Here is a 25,367-nt window from a genome sequence, read left to right as displayed (position 1 = left end):
TCAAAGGCGGGATGGATTCTTCTCACTTGGCAACTAGACTCACACTCTAGAAAAGTGCAGACTTCTGTCACGGTTAAAACTAAAATAAGATGCTGTCTACAGTAAGGGACGTATTTGTGTTGTTAGCTGGACACTTCTTCGTTCGGGAAGAATGACGAGATGAAGGGGGAGGATGTAGTTAGCTAATAGCTAGCCAGGTATGCCTAAACCCTAAAAATGCATCTTCCCTGGATGCCACAATTATTCTTCTGTGTCGTTATTTCAAGCAAGGAGATGATGACGCAGATGAGCCCTCCGCCAATTGAGTCAAGCCCCGAAAGCCTATTAGCTCACAATCTCGCTGGTGGCTAGCGCCTCTCGTCCCGGTGTGAAAAGCCCTGCGACGACCCAATGGGATATATATCTCAGGGATTTTAAGCAGGTATATTTTCGAGGCTCAAACATGTAATTATGTGTAGGCTAAAGGACGTTGCTAAAGGTTGCATCTATTTTCCCGGTCGTAATAGCTGTATTCAGCGGACACGCCCACAGCGGCTAGCGCAGAAACAAGGGCTCGGGTTTTCGCAAATTTGAATCTTTTATCTTCTAAATTGGCAAAGTTGCAATTGTGCAAACGTTTATTTTCACTTTACAGGGCCCTAAATAACTTCACTATTTGAGCTTTGTCGCTCTCGAAAAAAAAGCGGACAAGGACTGTAACTACCACATGATTGCAAGGGCTGATGAAGTGATTTATGCAGCCTCCACGGGAAACTCAATCCAAGTCTAGTTTTATCTGATTGGCCGCCAAGAGATCAATGGAATTGATTGCTGACGGCTGCCACTTGGGGTAGTTAGTGACTGATGTAAATGTAGGGAGATGGAGTAGTGTTTTGTGGGCTGTGCTCTTTGTTATCCTTGAACAAAAGCTGTTTAGCAGTGCTGATGTTGGACAAGATGGATGTCAGGAGATCACAGACAACATGAAAATCAATTCATTTTTGAAACGCATGTAAACACCTTAAAATGACCGATTGCTCTGGTTGTTTGTGATAGAGCTTTTTAAAGGAATGGCTTTCGTGAAATAATGATAAAACAATTTGTGCTGTGGCTGGGCTTGTCATTCGTACAAGCAAGCAACTTTCTTTCTTTTGCATTTGTATTTTCACAAATAGTGGCCAAGCCTGCTTATGTACTCAACCGCAGATGGGAATGACTTTTATTAGGGGACTTTTCGCATCCAACTACTCGTAGTTTAAACGCACTTTGTCTCATCAATTTCTTCTTTCGACATCTAAAGGACTGCGTCTCTCGTTCGCTGCCTTTAAAGGGAATGACAGAAGCCTGTTCGATCGGCGCCGAATCAAGTTGGCTGTGTTCACACCCACAACAGCGCAAAACACCCTTTTTTTTAACCGCCATTTTGCGTGCATCAGTCTAGCCCGCCTCCACACAGAGTTAGACTTCACCTGAAAATAGAGCCCGCTGCCTCCACACAAGGTAAGATCATCTCTAATACTGCGCAACTATTGTAACTCTCCACTCTTTAATTCATTTGAGACTGCTTATGCAATTCAGCCGGCGCTGCTGTTTTGGTTAGCAACAGAATTCAAATGGTCTGAGCAAAAAAAATCGAAACTCTTTACTGGATGGTGTAGCCGATAGCTTGTGAATTGAAATAAATACCACCCGTTTTTTTTCTCCTAGATGGGGAAAAAAGAGGAATGGACTGCACAGTGGATTAATGGTTAGCACGTCTGCCTCATATCTCACAAAATGTATGAATACTGAAACGATGACGATCTGGTCTCAATTTACTCACAAATTGACTTACTCAGTGTGAAATGTGGTCCTGTTTAATTGAACACAAAGTTGATACACACGTGTGTATGAATGGCAATCATATCTAATCTAATGACGCTCATGCTTTGTGTGAACATATACACGTGGAAGCGTCTGTCACCTTGCGAAAAAACATTGATGATGCTCGTGCACAGACGGCCGTTATTGGCTGGTTGGATCTAATTAAATCCCTCCATCACGGATGCTAATAGAACTTCATCAATCGGAGTATGGTGCAGCTGTTCCAATATGGATGCGCACGCTTTACGCATTTAAGTCGTGTGCTCTTCTGAAACACACATGTACCCGCATCGCTCTCATCAGCAATAAGCACAGAATTAGGAGAAAGTACAGCGGAAAATTAGCTTTTTCATCAAGCGCATGTGACCTATTTTCAGGCACATTTGACACGTGAAATCCTTAATCGCCAGTTTAGCCTATTTAGGACAAACATATGCTAATCTTCAGATCGGCAAAATACCAATAGGAGTAGAGATTAATGCGATCTAAAACAGTATGTGCTTATCCTAGTTCCCCTTCGGAGTCACGGTGTGCTCTGTGACTACAAAGTGGCTTAAAAAAAAAAACAAAGGAAAGATGGAAAAATGCACGATCGCAGGCTTCATTCAGCGTCACGTTAATGTGAGGCCAGAGGCAAGGAAGGAAGCACTTAGCGCGTCACGCATCAACCTGTTGCACCTCTGGATTCGATTCCATTAATTAGTACCCTCAACTTCCTCTATTGCTCAGACCAAACAATGCCGGAGCACATTACGTATTAGTAGTCAAGTTTTGTGTATTCCTACACCAGAGTTGACTGTATTGTTTGTGCTTTTCCTCTCTCTCTCTCTCTCCCCACTGATAGATGGAACCAGATTGAGTCAGCGGAGGACAAAATGTTATGTAGCACAGCTGAAAGCCAGATGGCCCGAAGCTTTTGCCTTAGCCACCGCTCATTGCTCACTAACAGGTTAGCATGCCAAACGAATCAGTGGAAACTGTCACAACATTCGGGGTGGGGGGCGGGGCTGGGGAGTTGGGGGTGGGGGGGTGGGGCTGCTGAACACAAACTGCACCGTGTGGCCAAATGGATGCAAATGATCCTCAATTAAATGTAGCTTTTAATAGTGTGCCGTAGCAGGTGGTTTTGTTGCATGTCTAAGCAGATGCAAACCATTCCGGGACACTGCAATCTGCATTTTTCGAAAAATCATTCTTAAACATCGTAAAAAGAAGTTCAGAGACAAAGACAACGGAAAATTCTTAACAGTCATGACAAAGGTTGAAAGTGACTCACGTCACTGATGCGCTTCACACGTCATTTTTACATTTCACAACTGTCATCATGAAGTTAAAGGCATTCACACAAAATCAACCGGAAATATTTAACTTTATTCAGAATCACTCAGTCTACATGAAAATGTAGTTGAATAATGGAACTGAAGATGTATTTAAAGTGGACAAACATTTGCACACATACAAGTACAATGACAAGTCCCTTAAGATGTGTTTACCTATCTTAAACCATTTTATTTCATTGGCTATACATCATTTTAGCATGTCAAACACACTGCTCAGCTGACTGTATAATAAGTGGTTAAATGAAGTCATTTTTACATGATCATTTCACAAAATTAGTCATTTTTAACATTTATTCTATTTTCATAACCAAATTTAACATTTTGCATCTGCCCCTAAAAATGCCGTCCACCCTGTCATTATGACATTTTTCCCATAGAGAAACCCTGTGATTTTTTTTTTATTAACATTATAAACTTCTTCTTTCCTCAATGGAAGCTGAAATAATGGAGAGTTGCAGAATATTCACACTTGTTTTTTATTATATCAATCATATTGTGTGTGTAGGTGGATATTGTCAAGCAGCTTAACATGTCCTCTCTGTCATTGTGAGATATTGATGCACAAACCTAACAGAAATTTTAAATGTATCTGCTCAAAAGAAAGTACACAGACAGCAAGTGAATCGCGTTGCAAGGTGAAGGTTCACCATATGCGCATAAAAAACTAGCACCAGCCACAAATGTCCACCCTGTCGGCAAGCTCACATATCATTCTGTTGGCATGGACAGTACATTGTGTTCTTGCAGTTAAATGATGAACCCAAAAAGCTGCGCCTCACAAATCACATTTTCTATTATTCTCAACTATCGGACAAGAATGAAAAGAAGTTAACTGCTGTTTTTGTTGTTGTCGTCGTTGTTGGTGATGCTGTTAACAGTTCAACTTTAGAGCAGGTCATTGGAGTGATTATCATGTGTATTAGCAGCCATGAACCGCCAACACACAAATAACAATCAAATTAATTGGCATGTGATGCTTCTATATGTGCTGCGGTGCGTGTGACTGACAACAAACATCACCGGTAACTAAGGTGGCAAGGAAATTGTTCTCACTGGGACTGTGGCTGTCTGTCAAATGGATGTGAATGTTAATGCCGCGTGCTGAACGTACACATTAGACAATGGGGGGAAAAGAAGCCTCTCTGTCAGAAAGAGCCACGATTTCAACATCGAAAGATGTGATGGCCCTTTTTGCCATGCATGAGGAACACAACCGAGTCGGTGTGGCGAAAGCTCTTTTCACTCATCTAAAACATTACAATGACTGGCATATTTTTCTGAAACATTCTTACAGCTTCAACCGCATTTTAGTCTCGCTGACTTGCACTACTGTTGCACATTGTACATTATTGTAGATTTCAACTGACTGTTTATACATTTTTAATTCACATTATTTTTTTACGTTTTATTTATATTCTAAATATGGCACGGAGCCAAAAACATTGTTTTGTTCTGTGTGCATTTGTGCTCACCTGACAATGAAGTCGAAGTACAACCAACGCCAATATAATTGAACATAAATAAATACATGGAAATTAGATGCTCCGAGATGCGCAAGGTTAATTGGTCACTTAATACACACACACACACACACACACACACACCTTTCTTTACACATTTCATTGCGATTCATTATCAGGTTGCTGAAACCGTTCTGTTAATTATTAAAACTCACCAGGTAAGTCAAAGCCATAATAAGGCATCCATTTGATTGGTTGCAGCTTAACAGCATCGGCGCTGATGAATGTTTGTTGGTGGAGATTTAGTAAATTATTCAAGCAACAACAGAAACACACTCTGACTGTCAAGTAGGTGTGCAACCTCTAAACGGCTTTACGTTGCTTTCAGTTTTTCAAAAGCTTCAAAGTTGAGAAGAATTGAACTTTTTCCAGCAAAAATCCCCCCCCCCCCCCCCCCCCCCGGATTGAACTCACAGTTGACTTCAGTGTCATCTTTTGTTCTTATTATTTTCACTTCCAACTGTATGTGTGCTACTTGAGCTCGCACTGATGGCAGAAATACAAGCGGACAATTCAAACGCATCCTCCATTCACGTGATTTCAAGATGGCGGCCCCCGGCAAAGGTATCAGCGAGGATAAATTACCATGGCCACTACACTTATAATGTAAGTCCTTTCTTCTCTTTTTCATATTTTTATTCGATGTTTTCCATCGTAATGGGGTGTCACCCATAACAAAACAATTTTATTACTCATATTATCAGAAAAATACATAATACCATGTTTTTCTTTTTGTTACATAACTAGCTGTTTCCTGACCAGTTAGCATATAGCAGCTAACACGTGGCTAGAATGTACTCCGTGATTTGCAATCATGTCATTTACCACCGGTTACTGTAATCAGACAGGGGTCAAATGGAATTGAACTTTTATTTAATTGCACATTTTTTATTCAGCAATAGTTTTTAAATATAGGCTTTTTCGATACTTCAGCATCTGTGATGAGACTTTGCGCCTGTTTTTTTCTTTAAAATATATATTTTAATGAAATAAAATGATTTATTTTTAGGCGCCTAAATTATCCTCTAATCTATGTTGTGACTATAGTTGCAGCCCTGGAGCTAAAAGAATAATTTCATAGTGTGTCTTGAATGGCAAATTGGACTTGTTTGGTTTCAATTGTTTGAAAAGCGTGAAAGCAAAGAGCTGTGTAATCTTTTGTTTCTACAAAATCCCCCCAAATTACACTCACAGCCGGAGAGTCTTAACCTGATTTTATTGTTCTTGTTGTAGTTGATGCTTCTTTGTCTGAGCTCGGTGCTCTGCGTTGAAGGAAGGCGCACTGGGAATTCAAATAAGATTTCTGTGCGTGTGCACTGACTGACTGTGCGCCGTGGGGCCGGCCAGCTGGAAAAGTGGATGCAGGCACGTGACGTGGCTTTGAGGGAGCGACGCCTTATAAAAAGTGTGAGGAGCGTGGAGAGCACAGAGCGTCTGGTGGAGCCGCGCTCGCATCCTCCGGCAGGAGAAACACATCCACATGCACAGAAAAACTAGCATTTGTCTGTAGAATCTGCGTGAGAAATGACAACCAAGCTTCATTTGCATTAAATCACACTTTGTTTTTGCTGTTTTGTTTTTTTTACGAAACCTGAGAGGAGGCTGGATGTTGCGCTTCTGGCTTGGATTAACGCGCAAAGATAAAGGGCGGATCTGCACACAGGAGGGAATTATGTAAGGTAAAGCACAATCAATTTTCATCTTTTTTTCATGTCATTTACACTTGTTTCGATCATTTGAATGCATTAGTGGGGTTTTCTGCATTGAAGTACATTGTGTTTCCATCATTTCTGAACTAATTACGCAAATGGTGTAATTAAGTGCCAGAGTGAATTTTGTTCTTGTGTATTGCATGGGCATGGATAATGCATGCAATTTTCGTAAAATTTTTAAATCTGACATATGTGTTATACGGGCATGAAGAGGAGCATCATCATGAAAAAAGATGTTGGTCATAGGTTATATCACAAGATTTTTTTAAAGCATGCAAAAAAGTGTGAACTCATTGAATGTATTTAAATGTGTTGTTACTCAAAAGTAATGCTGCAGCCCCGCTAGAACACTTCCTGGCAAAAAACACTGTATACGCTACTTGCACAAAAATCTAGTTTTGCACATTTTTTTGTCTCACAATATCAGATGAACGCACGGGGAGTTATGTTATGGACATGGAAAGCAGCGTCCTCGTGGGAGGGAAAAAAATGACCTCAAAAAGATGATAATAAATCAAATAGATTTTTTTTAAACTAGCAGTAACTGTGGAAAAATTTTATTAGATTGTTTTGCAGATATATTATCGGAAATTTATTAGGTCTCAGAGGCACTGCTGCAGCACCCCTACTGTAAATACAGGTGCTGGCCAAAACATTAGGTACACCTGCACAAAAATCCCGTTTCTAAGTTTGATGTCCCTCAACCAAAGGCTGAACACATGGAAACATCTGTGATACGTGTGGAGAGGAGTATTCATGCCAAAAACAAAAATACAAGTTGTTGATATTGAATGTAATGTATTTCGGAAGAAGGGTTTCAAAACCTATGAAATGATTAACTCTATATTTAAAATCCAAGTATTTGATATTTGAAATGAGTTAACTTTCAATATACAGGTTGATTTGGGTGTTTGGATGCAAGTTTGAAAAAACAACCAACGGCCATATCATGGACATGAACAAAGATGACAAGATACAGCGAATTGATTTTATTGAAAAATGAAATGAGTTCAGTACAGTATTTATGTAAAGATGATTCATACTGCGTATTGTAATACACTGACTAGGCAAAACGTACACCTGCACAAAAACCTGCTTTCAAAAAGATTTCAGAGAGGTATCAATTTAACAATGTTTATTATTTTAGGTGGAATAAATATATATGTATATGTGTGTGTGTACCTAATGTGGTGACGTGTGATGAAAGCGTTTGACTCCACCCATGTCTGAGACGCATGTCGTCCATTTGCAGGTTGGCGTAAGCTCGCAAGTGCTCTCGTCTCTCACAGCAACATGCAGTCTGTGCTGGATGCTGTGGCCGACACCACCTTCCGGACGATCACCTCTGGTTTACAATACCTGGGCTCTAATGACGCCAACTACGACGAGCCCGTCAGCGAAGTGGACTTTAAGGGTGTCTTCTCCCTGCAGAAACCCTTGTCCTCCTTCCGCAGTAACGCCTTCCCTGACAAGATCCCGCCCGACGAGGAGCTGATCCTCAGGGGATTCTACCCAACCAATGCCACGGAGCTCCTGTCCAACCGCAGCACCTTCCGGGACGAAGGCGGCAACATCCAATGCGGGGAGAACTTCATGGACATGGAGTGCTTCATGATTCTGACGCCCAGTCAGCAGCTGGCCGTGGCCGTCATGTCGCTCACCCTGGGGACCTTCACCGTCCTGGAGAACCTGGTGGTGCTCTGCGTGATCCTGCAGTCGCGCACCCTCCGCTGCAGGCCCTCCTACCACTTCATCGGCAGCCTGGCCGTGGCCGACCTGCTGGGAAGCGTCATCTTCGTCTACAGCTTCTTGGACTTCCACGTATTCCACCGGAAGGACAGCCCCAACGTCTTTCTCTTCAAGCTGGGCGGAGTGACGGCGTCGTTCACCGCGTCCGTCGGCAGCCTCTTCCTCACCGCCATCGATCGCTACATCTCCATCCACCGACCGTTGGCCTACAGGCGCATCGTGACCCGGACCAAGGCGGTCATCGCCTTTTGCATGATGTGGACCATCTCCATCGTCATCGCCGTGCTACCTCTGCTGGGCTGGAACTGCAAGCGGCTCAAGTCCGTGTGCTCCGACATATTCCCCCTCATCGACGAGAACTACCTGCTCTTCTGGATCGGGGTGACCAGCGTGCTGGTTCTTTTCATCATCTACGCCTACATCTACATCCTGTGGAAAGCGCACCACCACGCCGTGCGCATGCTCAGCCGCACCTCCCAGAAGAGCCTGGTGGTGTACTCGGCGGACGGCACCAAGGTTCAGACGGCGCGCCCCGAGCAGACCCGCATGGACATCCGCCTGGCCAAGACTCTGGTGCTCATCCTGGCCGTGCTGGTCATCTGCTGGGGTCCCGTGCTGGCCATCATGGTCTACGACCTCTTCTGGAGGATGGACGACGACATCAAGACGGTGTTTGCGTTCTGCAGCATGCTCTGCCTGCTCAACTCCACCGTCAACCCCATCATCTACGCCCTGAGGAGCAAGGACCTGAGGCACGCCTTCCTCAGCTCCTGCCACGCCTGCCGCGGCAGCGGCCAGCAGCTGGACAACAGCCTCGAGTCGGACTGCCAGAACCGCAACGCCAACATCTCGGCCAACAGGGCCGCCGAGAGCTGCGTGAAGACCACTGTGAAAATAGCCAAAGTAACTATGTCGGTGTCCACCGAGACGTCGGCGGAAGCCGTGTAATTGGCTGTCAAGACCGGAGGAAATTGGGTACATGTCATGTTTCTTGTCGTTCAACGTAATAAACCTGATTTGAAGAAGAAAAAAAAGACCATTTTGTCAGCTGACGTTGTAGTAGTGGAGCAGATAAGCCAAACAATCCTTCGTTTGATGACACAAAGCATGAAATTTGGCAGAAATACTCATTGCGGGGTAGACTTTAAAAATAAAGTGCTAGCCACCTGTTTCCGTTACTATCACTCGCTAACTTTAATTGGGAGAGTTTTTCTGGCCTTTTTTCCACGACGGCCGCCAAATAACTGCCTGATAGGCAAAATATATTAAGTTCAATGCTATTGCTTCAGGTCTGTCCAGGTAGATATATTGACCGTGTCATAGTGGCTCATTCGCCTGTCACTTTCCCAGACTTCGCTGAAGTCACATGGCCTTGAACCGAACAAACAGTGTCGAGATGGAGCAATATCAGACCAGAGTTACCAATAACTATTGAGTCAAGGCAATACTTTACCTTTACCACACTTTTCTCTTTGTGACTTACAGAGTATATTCATGCCAAATGTCATGCTTCATTCATCTCTTTATCATCAACTAAATGATTCTGGACCCCCTCCCCCCCCCCCCAAAAAAAAAAAAAAATCACATCTAGCTGCTCCATTGTTAGTGTGTGAGCACAATGTGTGCCCAAGTGCCAAATGGTATTACAAGGTCATATGAACTGACTGGAAAGAATTCTTCAGTTGACTTTCATGATAGTCCAATTAGTGAATGCATTTTATATTTTTGTACCGTGACTTCAGGTTTTGAAAACTATGTATCGTCACGTTGGGAACAAGGGGCTACTGACATTTTGAATTCCACACGTCTTGCTGTGTGCCATTTGCACCATGAATAACAAGAAATCTTCTCTCTCTTTCGGTCTTCTCGCTCTCTTTCTCGCCTTGACTTTCTCACAGGCTTTCGTGTACAGGCATTTTCTCTTAGAATTAGAACAGGTCACTTTTTATACTTCTGACAACACTCAGTGAGTGGCGAGTGTGCAAGAAGCGCGTGAAATGTAACGAGTGGTGAGTCGTGCAATGTGGAAAAACAACAGCGCTTGTAACTCGAGAAATAAAACAAAAATCAACGCAGCTTTTTGGAATATGTGTGAAAAACGTTTTTTTTTTTAAAACTAATGGTGGTGATCACCGTTGTATACTTGTATCTGTTTACTCGCTAGCTATTTAAGCAACACAATCATCAAGTGTACAGTGTTATAATGCAAAAATCGTGTTGCAATTAGGGATGGGCATTTTAACAAGAGGCCTAATTAAAGTTTTTTTTTTTTTAAATATAGATTTTTAATGGGATCGGAGCATCTTTGAATGTTCATATTGAGCTGGAAAAATGTGTTCACAGAAGTTATATCATCCATCGCGTGGATGTACTTCCTGTAGGTTACCTATTCTTCTACCACAAGCTACTTGAGACTGAACCTACAGCGCCTCTGCTGGTTGCTGCCAGGTGGTGCACTCAGTGTCGCCTTGATCGTCAATCGACGATCAGCCGAACAATTGTATAATGCCCATCCCTAGTTCAAATCTTGATTGCTCAGCTATACAGTCCATCCTGAGGGCAAAGATTTCAAACATCAAAAATGAGCTAGGTTACAGTGTGCTGGTCACAACTGTGCCAGCTGCGTTCATCTCGTGTCTGCTTTGACTAGATTGTATGTATGTGATAGCTCGTGACTTGGTGATATAGTTCCAACCCAAAGCCTTTAATGAATCATTACAGTGAGTTGTATCCAGTGCTACTGTTGCAGCAGGTTGTAGGGTTGTTTTTGTTTTGTTGCGTAAAAGCCACCCATGCACTGCCCTGTAGTGAAGTACTCTTAGCGTAATGGAAATATCGTCTGCTGTTCATTTTACGTGTACAAATAAAGAAATGGATGAGGGGACAGTTCGCAGTTACAAAATAATTTCAGAAAAAGTGATTTGTTTTTTCCCCCCCAAATAACCAATGTTGTGCTTTTTAATCAAGGGATTTGACAGCACAATTGTTCCTTGTTAGATTTTTCTATTGGTGTGACGCTAGCCATAACAGCTTTGTACCAGTAAATGCTTCTGCTGCCTCTTGTATTCTTGAATTGTGAAGATTAAAGAAAAATGTCAACTGTCAAGTGACTTGCTGTACAGTAGTGGGAACATGAGGAATCCTTAAAATGACAACAACAAAAAAAGTCACAATCGCTCAAGTGTTTTTAATATTACTGTTTCAATAAAATCGCAGCTGATTGTCACGTTGGTCTGAAGCTATTTCATTGATTTTTTCAGGTGATGAACATCAGGTCCGCACGTTTTGCTCAGGTCCCAGGTTTGAATCTCTCTGGCCCTCCTGTGTCCACTTTGCAAATTGTGGGTCCTCTCCAAGTATGGCTTTCTCCCACCTACCACAAACATGATAGGTCAATTGAAGATTGTCCTGAAGTATAAATGTAAGTATTTGTCTATAAATATGACTTCTAATGCCCAGTTCAGTCTGAACACTTCCTCTGCCTGGAGTAGAATAAAGAGGAAGGGAGTACAATGTACAATATTTTAGCGTCCCCGGGTGGATATTTTTGGTATTTCACTAGGTTGCTTCGTGGTTCTCCCCACAGGGACAAATTGCGCGATAGCATCACACGACAGCAGCAAGTGTTCTTTTTTGTTCATCTTGTGGTTTAGAGGGCTTGGGGGAAAATGCAGTCTGTCTACACGGATGGCAACATGATTTTTTTTTTCATTTATCTAGTAAATACTCCAAATTGCAAAAATCCCAACATTTTTTTTGTTAAAATACTTAAGTAGAAATTAGCGGTGTCTATACTTTAGTGGAGTAGTTAAGTTTTCAGCCTTCTTTACTCATTACATTTGTATGCCAATATATGTACTTCTTATTACACACACACACACAAAGCCTCGGAACTATAAATATATCAACAAATATTTTGGTTTCATAAGAACATGTCGAAATCGTTCAGTAACTTCTGCGGACCGTGGGGTTTGTTGCCAAACAAGTACAATACGGTATTTTTTGAAGACATTATCCGGGTAGTCGGGAAATGTAGTATTCAAGTTCGAAAAACATAAACGATCATGGGTGATAAAAACTACAACTACCAGCATTTGGGCGCTTTGTCGCACATGCGCACAGCAGTGAAAAGATCACCGAACCTAAACCGGCAGGGCGTTTAACCGTTGTGTTTACCTTGTATAGCGTAGGAATATCTGCTTTCATCTGACGATACGCCGTCGCTTAGACGCATCGTTGCGTCCGCTTTGGTTCAAAACACGTTTGTTCAACTAAATTAAGTGCCATCGGTCAACGGAAAGAAACGAGCGACGAGGAAGTGGCATTTTGCCATACCCCGGAATTGCTACTGCACTCAGTAGCCGGAGAACGAGAGCTAGCAGCAGCTGCAGCAGCGTCGCACACCCGGATCGCCACATAACGGAAATACTCCATCTTCTCGTGTCTTGTTGAGATTTTGGAGCTAGCGCGATGGCGTGTGGAGCTACTCTGAAGAGGACGCTGGATTTTGACCCTCTAATGAATCAGGCTTCCCCCAAGAGGAGGAGGTGCGCCCCTCTCCGGTCTCCGGTCTCGTCGCCGCAGAAGTACCTTCGCCAGGAGCCTTCGCCGTTCGGACAAGTGTCGTCCAGACTCACCACAGGTTGCCGTTTAACACATTTCTAATTAGTATTTTTTTGGGGGGCGCTAACTATTGTGAAAGGGAACCCGCGAGGCGTAGGCTAGAATTAACTTGCTCTGGTATGCTGGAATGATTGACCCACATTTTTCAAATTCATTGACAATGCTAGTTTATTTATCATGTTAAGACCGGTTCGTACTACGTGTTGACTGTAAAGTTATTCGTATTTGTGTTACCGTCACAGAGCGAATCCTGCACAACATCAAACAGGAGTATAAGCGTCTCAAACGACGAAACCTGGACACTTATTTCCAGCAAGTAGACGGCTTCTCTACTCTGGATCTTCACAATATTCCCAGTGGATCTTCCCTTTCAGGTAACATTTTAGTCTGATCATTTGGGCTGCAAAATTATCTCACAGCAACACTAGCATTTATTCACCTTTGACTTTTACAACTCAGATGCTGAAGATAATAAGAACACGGAAAACAGAATCTGCTTTGCATGGTCATATTTTTGGAGTCAGCATCCATCCAATTAGAACTGTTGTTTTTGTATTAGCTGTAAGATTTGTTCCCCGAACAGGTTCAGGCTCAGGCGCGTCCTCCCCCACCAGGAAGGAGCAGCCCTTATTTTCCCTGCGACAGGTTGGGATGATCTGTGAAAGACTAGTAAAAGAGCGCGAGGATAAAGTCCGGGAGGAGTATGATGAGATTCTGACCACAAAATTAGCAGGTACGATGTCCCCAAAAAACAAAACAAAAAAAAATAAAGGTGCTGCAGTTTGTTTCCCCACGATGAGTCATGTTAATCCTTTTTTTTTTTTTTTTTTATTTAATAATTTCCCACACCCAACAGAGCAGTACGATGCCTTTGTCAAGTTCACGCATGATCAGCTCATGCGGCGGTTTGGAGAACAGCCTGCTAGCTGTGAGTTTATATGTTTTTCATATTCTCAGTCGGTACGTATATGCTCCGCTACAAAAAAAAAGATCAAATACAAATCAATTAGAAACATAAAATTGAAATTTGATCCGTCTGTGCGTCCTGGTACCACACCCGTCCGTGAGCCAGTGGTAAGGGACCATTGATGGCTTAATCTGGGTAATCCAGTTTTTATAGAACCCACCTCCGGAGATTACAATTCACTGGAAGTTTCAGGAGTTTATAGCTTTTGTAACATCCTGTTACCAAAATTAAACGTCATCTGGTGTCGCCTCCCCTCTCTAGATGTTTCTTGAGTCAACATGAAAATATCTACTGGAACCTCAGTGGTCTACTTGGACTTTCTCCCAGCTGTGCCATATCGCCTTCCAGTGGACCAGATGGACTAGTCTGTGGTTTTCACGTTTTTGCTGTTGCTGCTGCAGTTTTGGAGGACTCCCTGCTGTTGATGTGTCCTAGGACCCTCTGTGACGTCCCATCAGTGACCTCGCAACATTTCTTTGGCTTTCTCTGGATGCCTTCGCATATTCCAGGACGACTGCCACTATAACGTTCTCTGGCCCTTTTAATTGAATTCTGTTCTCAATTGTTCTTGGTTTACGATTGTGAATTTTGTTTGTACATTTTGAGAAAGGGATTAAATGCCATGAAAGGAAGCTGTCAGACTAGATTTGATGGATCAGAAATTGATTTTTATGTCTTACACATACAAGCATTTATTGCATCTACATTGGTATACACTGTGCTTTTATTATTTTTATTTTTTATTCATAACACCAAAACATTTAGTTTGTAGTTACGGGAGGCTTAACTAATAAATTGTTTCAACAGACATAGTTGTGATGGCCTGGTTTTAATGCATATTTTGAAGACTAATGTATTTGTTTGATAATATTTTATTTACAACAACAACAGTTACTTGTCCTGCACATTTTTGGAAAAGTGAAAACAGCTGATATAAAACAAGATTTTTAGCAAGTATCTTGGCATTTTTAATTGAAACTCTTGACAGCAAGTTCAAATTGACTTGGGCATTTATGCCATTAGGCTAGCTAGTGTAGACAGTATAGACCACTAGTTTGGACACATCTCATTCAATGCGTTTCTTTATTTTCATGACTATTAACTCCACATGTGTTCATACATAGTTTTGATGCCTTCAGTGAGAATCTAAAATGTAAATAGTCATGCAAATAAAGAACTCATTAAATGAGATGGTGTGTCCAAACTAGTGGTTTGTACTGTTTCAAAAACGTTTCCAAATACTGTAAGTAAAAGACTGTCGGAGTGAACAGTTAAGATTTTTACTTAGTTACATGATTTAAAAGTTAATTTTTTAGGATACTTTTTTTAATTCTACAGTTAAAGTGTTCTGTACATAAACAACACAGGAGAAAATAAATACATATACTTACACACACATATATATATATAGGGTTTTTAAAGTATTTGAAAGCTTTAAAACGATACATCTAAGTACATCTAATTCAAATTTATATTTCTGATCGATCAACGTGCGTACCGTTGTTGACGTCACAGAAAAGCGCGATCTGATTGGACGGGATACCGGAAAAGCCATAACTAAACAGGAAGCGTAGTCGCGTCTCCGTTTACTAATCATGTGAAGGCATCATGTATATAGAGGTCTAATTGTTTTAGTTAATATATGTATATTCGTGTATGTATATTTTTAACTCAGCATATTTCGCACTCCAGGAATATGGTTTCTTTTTTCGGACGAACAATAGCAGCGAAGGTAATGAGATGTGACCGGTGCTATGCTAACTTGGAAGAATGAGTACCTTCAGGAGCAAGTCACACGTGGTTATCTCTCATTCATTGCTCTCCTCAGCCAAACTAATTGTGTTTGTTGTTGTTGGTTGTTTGTACTTCTGTGTAGCTGGGCAGGACGCTCCAGCAGTCTGACGACGTCTTCATACCTGCTCTTTCAGCTGTCCCAGTCTTTAAGAAACAGTTAAGCATCTTGTTCTTGCCCTCCACACCTTTTCTGTCACATGTAAAGGTTAACCCTTTACCACATTTTCCAAACCTTTGTGGAACTTTTCTCCTCAGGCAGACTGCTGACTTGAGGCTGTCAATTAGCATTTTAAGAAGTAATGGGGTTTTACCAGCGAGTGGAGACATCCAGGCGCAAACGGAACACTTGGCCAATCAGGTAGGATTGATCATACAGAAAAAAAAATCTGACTAGCCAGTATTCTTTTTTCCTCCTTTAAAAACAATGGTGTGAATACGTAAATGTATGGTCTCACAGTTCTGAGTTTAGGTGTTTGAATCCTTGTACCAGCCTTCCCATGTGGTGTGTGTGATTTTTATTTTTCTGGGTATTCTGTGAGGACAAAATTGAAGGAAGTAAACGTGTTTTAGATACAAGTGGTACCTTTCTTGTAAGTGCTATGTCCTCCTGTATATTTTTCAGCTAAAGCGGGACAGTGTGGTGGAGGATATAGCAGCAGGGAGTGCTGTAATTAATTTCAAAATTAATCGAAAACTTCTTGCCCAGGTTTGTAATATTATTTACCAATCTTATTGACTGCATCTCCTGTTCCTGACCTGTCGCCTCTGTTCTTTTGTTTTCTAGAAAATACTGGAACCGTTTGGAACAGGGCACCATGGAAAAATTGGGCTTCATAGTGAACTTTTTAATCCTCTTAAGAAGGGAACGACATTAGTAGAGTACAGGTATGTTTTCCAATACAACACATGCAAGGTCTTATAGTTTATCAGTAAGCAATAATCCCTTTATATGTTGTAGCTCTCCAAACATTGCCAAAAAGTTCCATGCGGGACACTTACGATCTACAATTATAGGTGAGTTTTTGGGAGTAATATGAAACACAATAATAATACTGTTGAACATCAGATGAGGGTAACATGGACTGTTGGTGCAGGAAACTTCATTGCCAACTTGAGGGAGTCTCTTGGGAACAAAGTTATTCGAATGAACTATCTTGGAGACTGGGGACTGCAGTTTGGTGAGCGATTTATAGTGGAAAAGAAATAATTTATAGTGTTGAACACATTCGCTGGTTTAATCAAATCATTCACTTTTGTAGAAATCTTCTTGAATACTGTACTTTTTTCCCCCTCAATTATTTTGCTTTCAGGTTTGCTGGGAACTGGTTTCAGCCAGTTTGGCAGCCAGGAGCAATTGAAAGAAAACCCTTTACAGCATTTATTTGAGGTGAATCTGCCTGTTCAGTGACTGGCCTACAACAGTAGCTTTTGTGTTTTTGCGGCATAATCAGGGTTCCCGCAGATCCTTAAAAAGTCTTGAAGAATTCATCCTAAAAACAATGCCTTAGTTGCCATTAAAATGCCTTTAATCTATCTTTTAAAAGTCTTAAAATGTTAACACGTGGTAAATAGGATATTATTTTAAATACCAGTTGTCTGAAATAAAAATAAACATTCATTTTCAAGTACTTGTAAAATGAAGATAAATGTCTTCTAAATTTGACATACAACAGAAAAAAGTCTTCACAACCCTGCCAAATTTGAATAATTAAAAAAAAGGAAAATAAATGAGGCTTCAAAATTGTATAAAACAAAAAGGGAAAAAAATCAAGCTGTGGAATTGTTGCATTTGAAGGCAGAGTGGTCTAAACTGCTGGATTTAGGCTCTGTTCATTTTAATGGCATGAGTTCAAATCCCACTGCTGCCAAATAATTTTTTTTCCAGAATTTACCCAAGGAACTGGCTAATTATCTCCAAAGATGCCACATACTGGTAATCAGTCAACTGTATCCCAGCGATTTTCATAACACTCAACTAGAAACAGCTGTCAATATGATGAGTATTCTATTATCATAAGATTGCATGTTGTACGTATGTTTTGCAGGTATACGTAAAGGTCAACAAGGAAGCAGAGCACGACGAGGACACGATGCTGGCGGCCAGGGACTTCTTCCGACAGCTGGAGCAGAACGAGAGCCGGGCTGTGTCACTATGGCAACAGTTCCGGGACATCACTGTGAGCGAGTATGGGCGTGTTTACAAGGTACAACCTGGCGCTGCGCCGCTCTGTTGTCTCAGCGTCAACTCCATATTGATGTGTTTACACCGTCAGCGGTTAGGGGTCCACTTTGACGTCTACTCGGGGGAGTCCTTTCACCAGGAGAGAGTCCGGGAGGTGGTGCGGCAGCTGCGGAACCGAGGCCTGTTAAAGACCACAGAGTATGGGCTGACATTGGATCAGTAGCCACAGTAATATGACAATAATATTTGACAGCTGACAACATTCTGTTTGTGTGCATCCTCAAGTCTCATAGATGACAGTTTTTTTTTTTTTCAGTTGTGCAGAGTAAAAAATGCTGTTGTAAATATGGTCTTATCAAAAGACGGGTTGCTGTTTTCCAGGAAGGGGACTGGTGTTGTGGATCTATCAACCGGAGACCTGAGCAATGTGTGTACTGTCCTTCGCAGCGATGGCACAAGCCTCTACATCACCAGGTTGCTGTCATTCTTAACAAATCCAAATGTAGAAACCACAAATCCCCGGTGAAACCTACAATTTCCCACCGACCATAAACATGATTTGTTGTTTTAAGTGATACTTGAAGGAGAGAGTGAAGTTGTGGTTTCATCAGTGGAATTCATTGAATTTTACTGTCTCTCGCTTTTGGGTGATATTACATGGCCATTGTAATCATCCTTTGATTTGTTTTTGTTTCAGGGACATTGCAGCAGCCATTGACCGGAAAGAAAAGTATTATTTTAATGAGATGATTTACGTGGTAAGAACAGTCATTTCTAATGACACTGTTAATTAAGGCACGACTGATTAATCGGCTGATATATTAGCGCTTTTAAAATTGACCCCCCAAAAAAAGGGGTCGATTTTTTTTTTTTTTTGCTGATTGTTTTTTATTACCCACACATTAACACATTACAACAAAAGACATTTTGTTGGCTGAATTTTTATTTATTTTTTTTGTCGCTTTTTTCCCTTGCTTTAAGGTTAAAACTAATTAAACAAATTACTGCCAAACTGTCAAATGTCCCTCCTGTTATTCATATTTTTATTGTCAAAGATCAAAAAGAAATCAACCATATTTTACAAACAAATCAGCCGATTAATCGGTTAAACGTGAACAGTGGAACCCAAGTTGAACTCACATGTACATTTTTTTTCCAGAAATGCCCATGTGCTATATCACATTCATCATTTACTGTAATGCATTTTTTTAAGCAATTGGATTAGTTTGCTGTTTGGAAAGGCCTAAAGAATAGTCAAACACAGTGAGCACACTCACAGAGGCTGCTTTCAACGTTCTCACACACCGAGTCGTCGGCATCATACGCCAAACAAACCAGCAGGCCCCGCCTCTTAAAGGAACATGCATGTATGTAGATGCTACTAATATAGGCACAGTTTTCCAGTCATTGTATGTATGCTCACAATCATTTTTTTTGTGTTCAAATACATTCACAATATGTTCAAAAAGTGTTTTTGATAAAATGTGTTTAAAAGTGCACGCTATCTCTTCTGCAGAGTCCCGTAAGTAAAATGTCATCCGTAATGGCCTTGGCTTAGGTCTTTTCTGTTTGCGCGCTGATGCCTATCAAACACAAAAGTAGATGTTTGTATTAGCCCTCATACAAACATTGCTCTTGTGCAACAACAGCCAGTCAATGTTTTCTTTTAGGGCGTCATGCGCGAATGCCAGTCATCATGTTCACATTATATTTCCCCTGACAGAAGTTGTTGTCTGTCGTTTGTGAAGACAGATAAAAGTCAAACACATCACTTCCAGCAATTGTTCCAGATCCTGCAAGCTATGGGACATTCCTGGGTTGACAGGTAGATGGAAGGACACTCGCAACTGAACACACGCACGAGAAGCTACATGTGACCTATAAACTGTCATAGATCTTATCAGTAGTGTGCAGAGCTGCAATACCAACAAGGGAGGTCCTCAGTTTATGAGTCCGAAATAAGTACTTAGAAGAAGTCAACGCAAACATTTTTTTTGTTTTCAAGAATATGTTCTATGCAAGCCCACTAGTTGAAACAGGGCTTTCTGATAAATATTGCATTTGTAGAATAAGTGTTAATCGACTCGTTTTTAGCCAATCTCTGGGGGGTGACCATTTTTGTCTTCAATTTCTTTTTGTCATGGGGGGGATTCGGTGTCATTATATTTGTCTTGTGTAGTAATGTTTTTAAAAGTGAAAATATTGATGATTTTTGCTCATTTTAAATCAGCTGGCCAATTTATCAGTCTGGCCTTTCTTAAGTCAGAGTGCTTTGGTGTGTTTCACTTAACTACGCTAACCCAATAGTTAAGGCATACTTACAGTGGATATTATTTTATAATTTGCATTGTGTATTATGTCTTGTACATATTAAATACACATCAAAGCTGAAATATAACCTTCCCATTTAGATCTTGCTGGTTTTTGCTGCACTACCCTGTAAACGAAACAAAGCGCAACAACTTTGGTTTGATGCGAAGCGTTTTGCGCAGGTGTCATCATGTGCCCTTCGGCCTGGTGAAGGGCATGAAGACCCGGGCCGGTGAAGCGATCTTCTTAGAGGACGTTCTGGACGAGGCTCGCGCGAGGATGTTGCACAACATGAGCCAATCAAAAAGTACAAGCTGCCTCGCCTTCATTCTTCTGCATTTGACTTCACTTGTCATATCTCCAACTGCCAAGCAGGCAGCCTCTACTGGTTTAATCTTATTTCTCAGGAAAATCTTATTTGATGACATTGTAATGTTTTCATCATCATTAATTTCTTGCAGTGACCAAGGAAATGGACGACCCAGAGGACACAGCGCAGAAAGTGGGAATAAGTGCGTTGATAGTCCAGGTGAACAACAACAACGCGTTGAGCTTCACTCTGGTGGCTTTTCGTATTTACAAAATGACGGAAGGTAACCAAAAAAAATCTAAATGTGGTTTAGGATTTTAAAGGTCCGCTTTTGGGGGACTACAAGTTTGACTGGGACAAGATGCTGCAGGCTCAGGGAGACACAGGCGTTTTCCTCCAGTATACGCACGCGCGCCTCTGCAGGTGCGTTAACGGACAATGAGTTGAGCCCATTTGAAGTTTGTTGCTAACCAAAACAGCAGCAATTTATTTGTTCTGCCCAGGCCCTTTCAGAAAATGTTTTCAACTCCAGTTTGCCCTGACATGAATGATAAACTAGTATTTTCCAAAATGCTTCTGTTAAAAAAATAAAAAAAATTACATGGCTCCCAAAACTGAAATTATGAACAAAAATAGTCTTAATCCGTGCTCCATCAGTTTGACACTAGTATGAACGTACACATTTACAATGTAGTTTGGAAATGATTTCAAACTAGGTTTAGAGCAGTTGAGAAACGTGGACTGAGTAACTACTGTACGCAAAAAGCCTCGTATGTACCTCTTTGTTCAGTTTAATACGGAGCAACGACGACATCGACGCCGCTACATTCGATCCGTCCCTTCTAAGCGAGCGGTCCGGCATCGCCATTCTTCAGCACCTCCTGCGGTATGTTCCAAAACTCTCGTCTTTTATTTATTCGGCGCTTGCCGATGAAAACGCCGCCTTGTGGACCCCCGCAGCTACGAGGAGGTGCTGTACCAGTCGGCGCAGGATCTGCAACCCAAACATCTGCTCAACTTCCTGTTGACGTTGTGGTAAGGGACAAGGATGTTACGGTGTGAGCAGGCGGGACACTTTGCAGCTGTTTGGAGATTGACGGGTTCTCAAACGGGGCGTACCCGCCGCTCTCTTGCAGCCACCTGACCGCCTCGGCGCACAGAGAGCTGCCCGTCAAAGGGAGCCCGCAGCGAGTCGCTCAGGTAAAAAAAAATAAAAAATAATCGTACAAAGGTCTGCTTGGTTTTACAAAATCATAGGAAAATCTTTTTATCCATACTTCACTTGGTGATCCCTGCCGTTTATCGTTAAAAATTATCAAGTGGTGACAAGACCTGGAGGATACAATTTCTATACATTTAATTAAAAAGAAACATCGACAATTCATTATTTTTTTTTTTACAAAGGCAGAACTTTGAAGTCATCTCTTTGGATTTTCTGAATGCTCACAGGCAAGGAAGAGACTTTTCAGCGGAACCTGCTCGGTCCTGGCCCACGGGATGAGAATTCTGGGCATGATGCCCGTTGAGAAAATGTAAATATTGAATTAAATCATGATTTCAATTATTTATAATAAAAACATTTTTGAGTGCTTTTAACTTGTTTTTTTTGAGTGATTGTAACAGCAATCTTTCACTTTCGAGACTGGTTTGACTTGTTTGGCACGGAAAATATGAAACAGTATTCCTCTGAACATTCAGAATACCAAATGGCATCTTTGTACATTTCGATTGAGTCAACTGACACAAAATAGATATAAATAGAAAACGCAAGAGATCTCCAACTGTGCACTGTCATGTGTACATTCGTAATTTATGGGATTACGCAAAAGCTGGGAAAAGACCCTTTGAAATCAATGACAAGTGCAATTGTTGGTCCTTATTTTGTTTTTCTAACAGTGCAAGCTTTGATGTTTAACAAAGGATCAGAATCCCACCGTGAGTTCAGGATACAAGTCCTCTGTCTTCACACACATAAAAAAAAAATAATAATAATCACATTGCCTCCTGTGAGTAAGTGGCGCTGCAGTGCTTCATTTACACATGGTGAAGACAGAGCTTTTAGAGAATTATTAAAAAAAAAAAAAAAAGAAGTGTTTATTCGGGAGAGGGTTGACAGGCTTCCTCCTCAGTCCAAGTGGTGGCGGGAGCTGACCCCCCCCGAGTTCTCTCGCCATTGATTCGGCGGACTCACACAGTAACCAGATTCTGTTTGGACCCCGTGTTTGGACGTTCCTGGCTGAGTGTGGACGTGTCTTGCTTCGGAAGGCCGTACAGATAGATGGACAGGCACACCAGAGTGGCTCCGGACACGAACGTGGGCGCTGCGGGAGAAAGCCGCCACATCAGGAAGTTAAATGGCTGGCTACACTTCTCACAAAAAGTGACGCAGATTTTGGTGGGACATTTTTGAACTTTGACAGGAGCCAAATGGCAAAAAGAGGCGTTTGATTCCCCAGGTTGACCAATTGAATGCATTCAAAAAATAACTTCACCTGTAATTTTGTACATAATAGGTTCATTCTCAAATTCGAAAAGTAATACCTTATTCTTTCATTTTGAATTGAACAACAGAAATGAATAAACTTCTGTACATCAACCCTTCTTGTCTTGACGGTACAACCCCAAAAATAGTTTCTCCGCGTCACAGCACGCATCCAAGTTTCACACCTGCAACAAAAGCGTGCGGCAAACACCGAATAGCCTGTTCGACCGCACAAACGTCTCACGACGGGCCGAGGAGATTATCTTACTTATATGCAATCCAAACAAGATGACGGACGCCACGGTGGAGAGGACGATGGCGGCCGCCGCCGAGAAGCCCTTCATGATGTTGTCTGTGTACTTGACCACGACGGACGTGTACAGGCCTCCCACGCTCGCCAGGACTGAGAGCCAGACGAAGTCAAGCGCGACCGAGAATGCCGACAAAGCCTCCGCTATTATTCTACTCACACACGACGAAGAACACCCAGGGCGTGTATCCGAAGAAGAAGCCTTTTTCCATGACCTTTGCCCCATCTGTCGCCAGCACGCCCATGAAGGTGACGGCGATACCCGACAGGTACATCTGGATGTTCCTCACCCACAGGGACGTGTCGGAGCTCTTCAGCACCTTCTCGAAGTACACGCCTGAAGCACAGTTAAGTGTCGTTACAATCAAAAGTGGCAGCGGACGAGGAGTCGTGGGCGTGGCTTGGCGATCGGCTACCTGCGAAGCCGGAGCAGAACACGGCGATAACGATGGCCATGAACCCAACGATGGGGTTTTGCTCAATCTGGACACAAGAATTGAAGATGACACAGGCCCAGTTTAGGTCATCCTCGATATCAGTGCTTCGTAGGAGTTGAATTGATTTAGTACATGACCGCAATTAATGGCGTGCCTGAATCGTGTTCGGAAACTATTTTTCATTTGACCGATGAGTGAACTATTAAGTCCACGGTATTTTCGTGACACAAAGCAGCAGGGAATGAGTGAACACTTGCGAAGCGGATGCGGTTGGAGGCCTACTTGGACTTTGGCGCCGTCTACGGGCTTCCACTGCACGAGGCTGACCCCCACGCACAGCATAAAGATGGAGAACCACTGCCTCTTGCTGAGGGAGCGGCTCAGCATGCAGACCATGCACACCGCCGTGCACGGGATCTTCAGCTGATATGTCACCTGCACACAGAAACATTGATTATGAGCCTGTCAATGATTTTTTTTTTTTTTTATTAATTGATGAATATGATTAAATAAAACATTCTAGCCAAATGTTCATGCCTTTATAATATGAAAACAGTACATTAGTTCAAATTCACAGTGCAGAAAATACACAACCATGATTCAGTTGTTGGTTTTGTCTTTATCATGTACAAGCTAGTCTCTAGTTGCCTGCAGTCTGCAAAGTACAAGATGACGATCAAATCGGCCAATCGCGATGGGTGGCTGATCAGTTGAGTGTTCTGAAGAGGTGTCGCAAATCACACAAGTGGGGTGGAAGGAAGGGAGGCCCACAAAAGTACCTGATAGAACAGGAACCTTCCTGCTAATAGGTCCTGCAAACAGGCTGAGTTTACCTGATAAACTGCAGCATCGAGGTTACTCAATGCCAGGAAGGCCATGTTGTTCTGGATTGCGTACACCACAGAGGGTACACTCAGCTTCAGCAGCCCTCTGGGGTTGCAGAGCACGTGCTCCTTTATGGCATGCAACAGCTTTCTTGGGCTTCCGGATTCTCTGGGAAGAACACATAGAGTAGTTGGGAAATTTCAAAGTAAATCAAATATAGGGGCGGGGGGGGGGTCAGAGGAAAATCTCACCCCCTCTTTTGCGGACAGGTACCGAGAAGCAAAGGGCTCGAGTACAGGTTTACCTTGCCAGCATCCCAGTGCTCAGTATTAGCTTGCTGATCTCGGTGAGGCACACGGCGGTGGTGGAGAAGTACAAGTCCCCGGACGAGATAGTCCTCGTGTAGCGTAAAGCCACCGTGTATGTGGCCGCTACCAGAGTCATCACTGTCAGGCAGTACAGCTTGAACACCAAACTCACATTCTCTGGGGGGAGACGACGCCGTTAACAACTCGTTATTGTACTCAATTGCTGCAAATAACATTTCAATCAATTGCAACTAGCGTCTTAAGAGTTGCTGTAATTTGGCTAACTTGAAGTCGCCGCGACGGTTAGCATTGGCCAGTTAGCTGAATAGAAACAAGGTTGGGGGGAACTCACCGCTGCCCATTGTTGCTGAGGCGTGTGTCCGTCCGTGTTACGAGATTAAATAATCTTTTTTGCCGTGAAAAACCAACACGCCGGGGAGAGGGCACAATCTTAATCGCGTTGCATGACCAGTCGCAGGCAGCTCCGTCTGGTCATCTGCACCTCCTTCACAACAGCACTGGTATGCAGTTACATTCGTCGGCATAGAAATCAGCACGTCGGGCAGGAAAATGACGGAAGAACACACTTCAAAAGCCGATGTATGGACAAGCCGATTCTACATGTTGACTCGGCTGAACACGCCCCCCAGACGCTC

General features: G+C 42.4%; 4 protein-coding genes and 1 long non-coding RNA gene across 10 annotated transcripts; 3 read left to right on the top strand and 2 right to left on the bottom strand.

Annotated features, from left to right (window-relative positions):
* Positions 1-1,693: 1,693 nt before the first annotated feature.
* Positions 1,694-11,557, top strand: LOC147128033 (cannabinoid receptor type 1A). 5 transcript variants are annotated; one of them, XM_086019804.1, is made up of 5 exons: positions 1,694-1,726; positions 2,687-2,791; positions 5,183-6,381; positions 7,667-9,138; positions 11,424-11,557. In XM_086019804.1, exon 4 carries the CDS (start codon positions 7,708-7,710, stop codon positions 9,109-9,111), a length of 1,404 nt encoding a protein of 467 aa, XP_085875930.1. In that variant the 5' UTR covers positions 1,694-1,726; positions 2,687-2,791; positions 5,183-6,381; positions 7,667-7,707; the 3' UTR covers positions 9,112-9,138; positions 11,424-11,557. The 5 variants fall into 5 exon arrangements, with proteins under 5 accessions (XP_085875930.1, XP_085875932.1, XP_085875928.1 ...); XM_086019806.1 differs by lacking the exon at positions 11,424-11,557 and having other exon boundaries at positions 5,183-6,376; positions 7,667-11,389; XM_086019802.1 differs by lacking the exon at positions 11,424-11,557 and having other exon boundaries at positions 7,667-11,389.
* Positions 11,331-15,609, bottom strand: LOC147128031 (uncharacterized). Its single transcript, XR_015084056.1, has 2 exons — positions 15,532-15,609; positions 11,331-11,536 (listed from the first exon to the last, which is right to left on the bottom strand). It is a non-coding gene; the product is annotated as an uncharacterized LOC147128031 (long non-coding RNA).
* On the top strand, positions 12,634-14,561 carry akirin2 (akirin 2). The gene is made up of 5 exons (XM_086019811.1): positions 12,634-12,805; positions 13,029-13,160; positions 13,370-13,519; positions 13,643-13,714; positions 14,015-14,561. Exons 1-5 carry the CDS (start codon positions 12,634-12,636, stop codon positions 14,023-14,025), a joined length of 537 nt encoding a protein of 178 aa, XP_085875937.1. The 3' UTR covers positions 14,026-14,561.
* Positions 15,282-21,945, top strand: rars2 (arginyl-tRNA synthetase 2, mitochondrial). Of its 2 annotated transcripts, none has more exons than XM_086019793.1 (20): positions 15,282-15,485; positions 15,630-15,703; positions 15,803-15,905; positions 16,170-16,253; positions 16,332-16,432; positions 16,506-16,561; positions 16,642-16,725; positions 16,858-16,934; positions 17,593-17,751; positions 17,821-17,927; positions 18,111-18,203; positions 18,427-18,487; positions 19,478-19,554; positions 20,222-20,346; positions 20,501-20,568; positions 20,663-20,772; positions 21,140-21,235; positions 21,310-21,384; positions 21,486-21,549; positions 21,799-21,945. In XM_086019793.1, the coding sequence occupies exons 1-20, from the start codon at positions 15,396-15,398 to the stop codon at positions 21,883-21,885; spliced, it is 1,791 nt and encodes a 596-aa protein (XP_085875919.1). In that variant the 5' UTR covers positions 15,282-15,395; the 3' UTR covers positions 21,886-21,945. The 2 variants fall into 2 exon arrangements, with proteins under 2 accessions (XP_085875919.1, XP_085875920.1); XM_086019794.1 differs by having other exon boundaries at positions 21,754-21,945.
* On the bottom strand, positions 21,690-25,367 carry slc35a1 (solute carrier family 35 member A1). Its single transcript, XM_086019807.1, has 8 exons — positions 25,064-25,367; positions 24,708-24,888; positions 24,412-24,571; positions 23,861-24,013; positions 23,558-23,624; positions 23,302-23,478; positions 23,100-23,234; positions 21,690-22,670 (listed from the first exon to the last, which is right to left on the bottom strand). The coding sequence occupies exons 1-8, from the start codon at positions 25,071-25,073 to the stop codon at positions 22,537-22,539; spliced, it is 1,017 nt and encodes a 338-aa protein (XP_085875933.1). The 5' UTR covers positions 25,074-25,367; the 3' UTR covers positions 21,690-22,536.

This window comes from Filicampus tigris, chromosome 20, assembly GCF_054856515.1.
Source record: "Filicampus tigris isolate MCC_2025a chromosome 20, RoL_Ftig_1.0, whole genome shotgun sequence".
NCBI classification, from domain to species: Eukaryota; Metazoa; Chordata; class Actinopteri; order Syngnathiformes; family Syngnathidae; genus Filicampus; species Filicampus tigris.
Note: the sequence above shows the minus strand (reverse complement) of the source record. Positions and strands in the feature narration are given on the sequence as shown.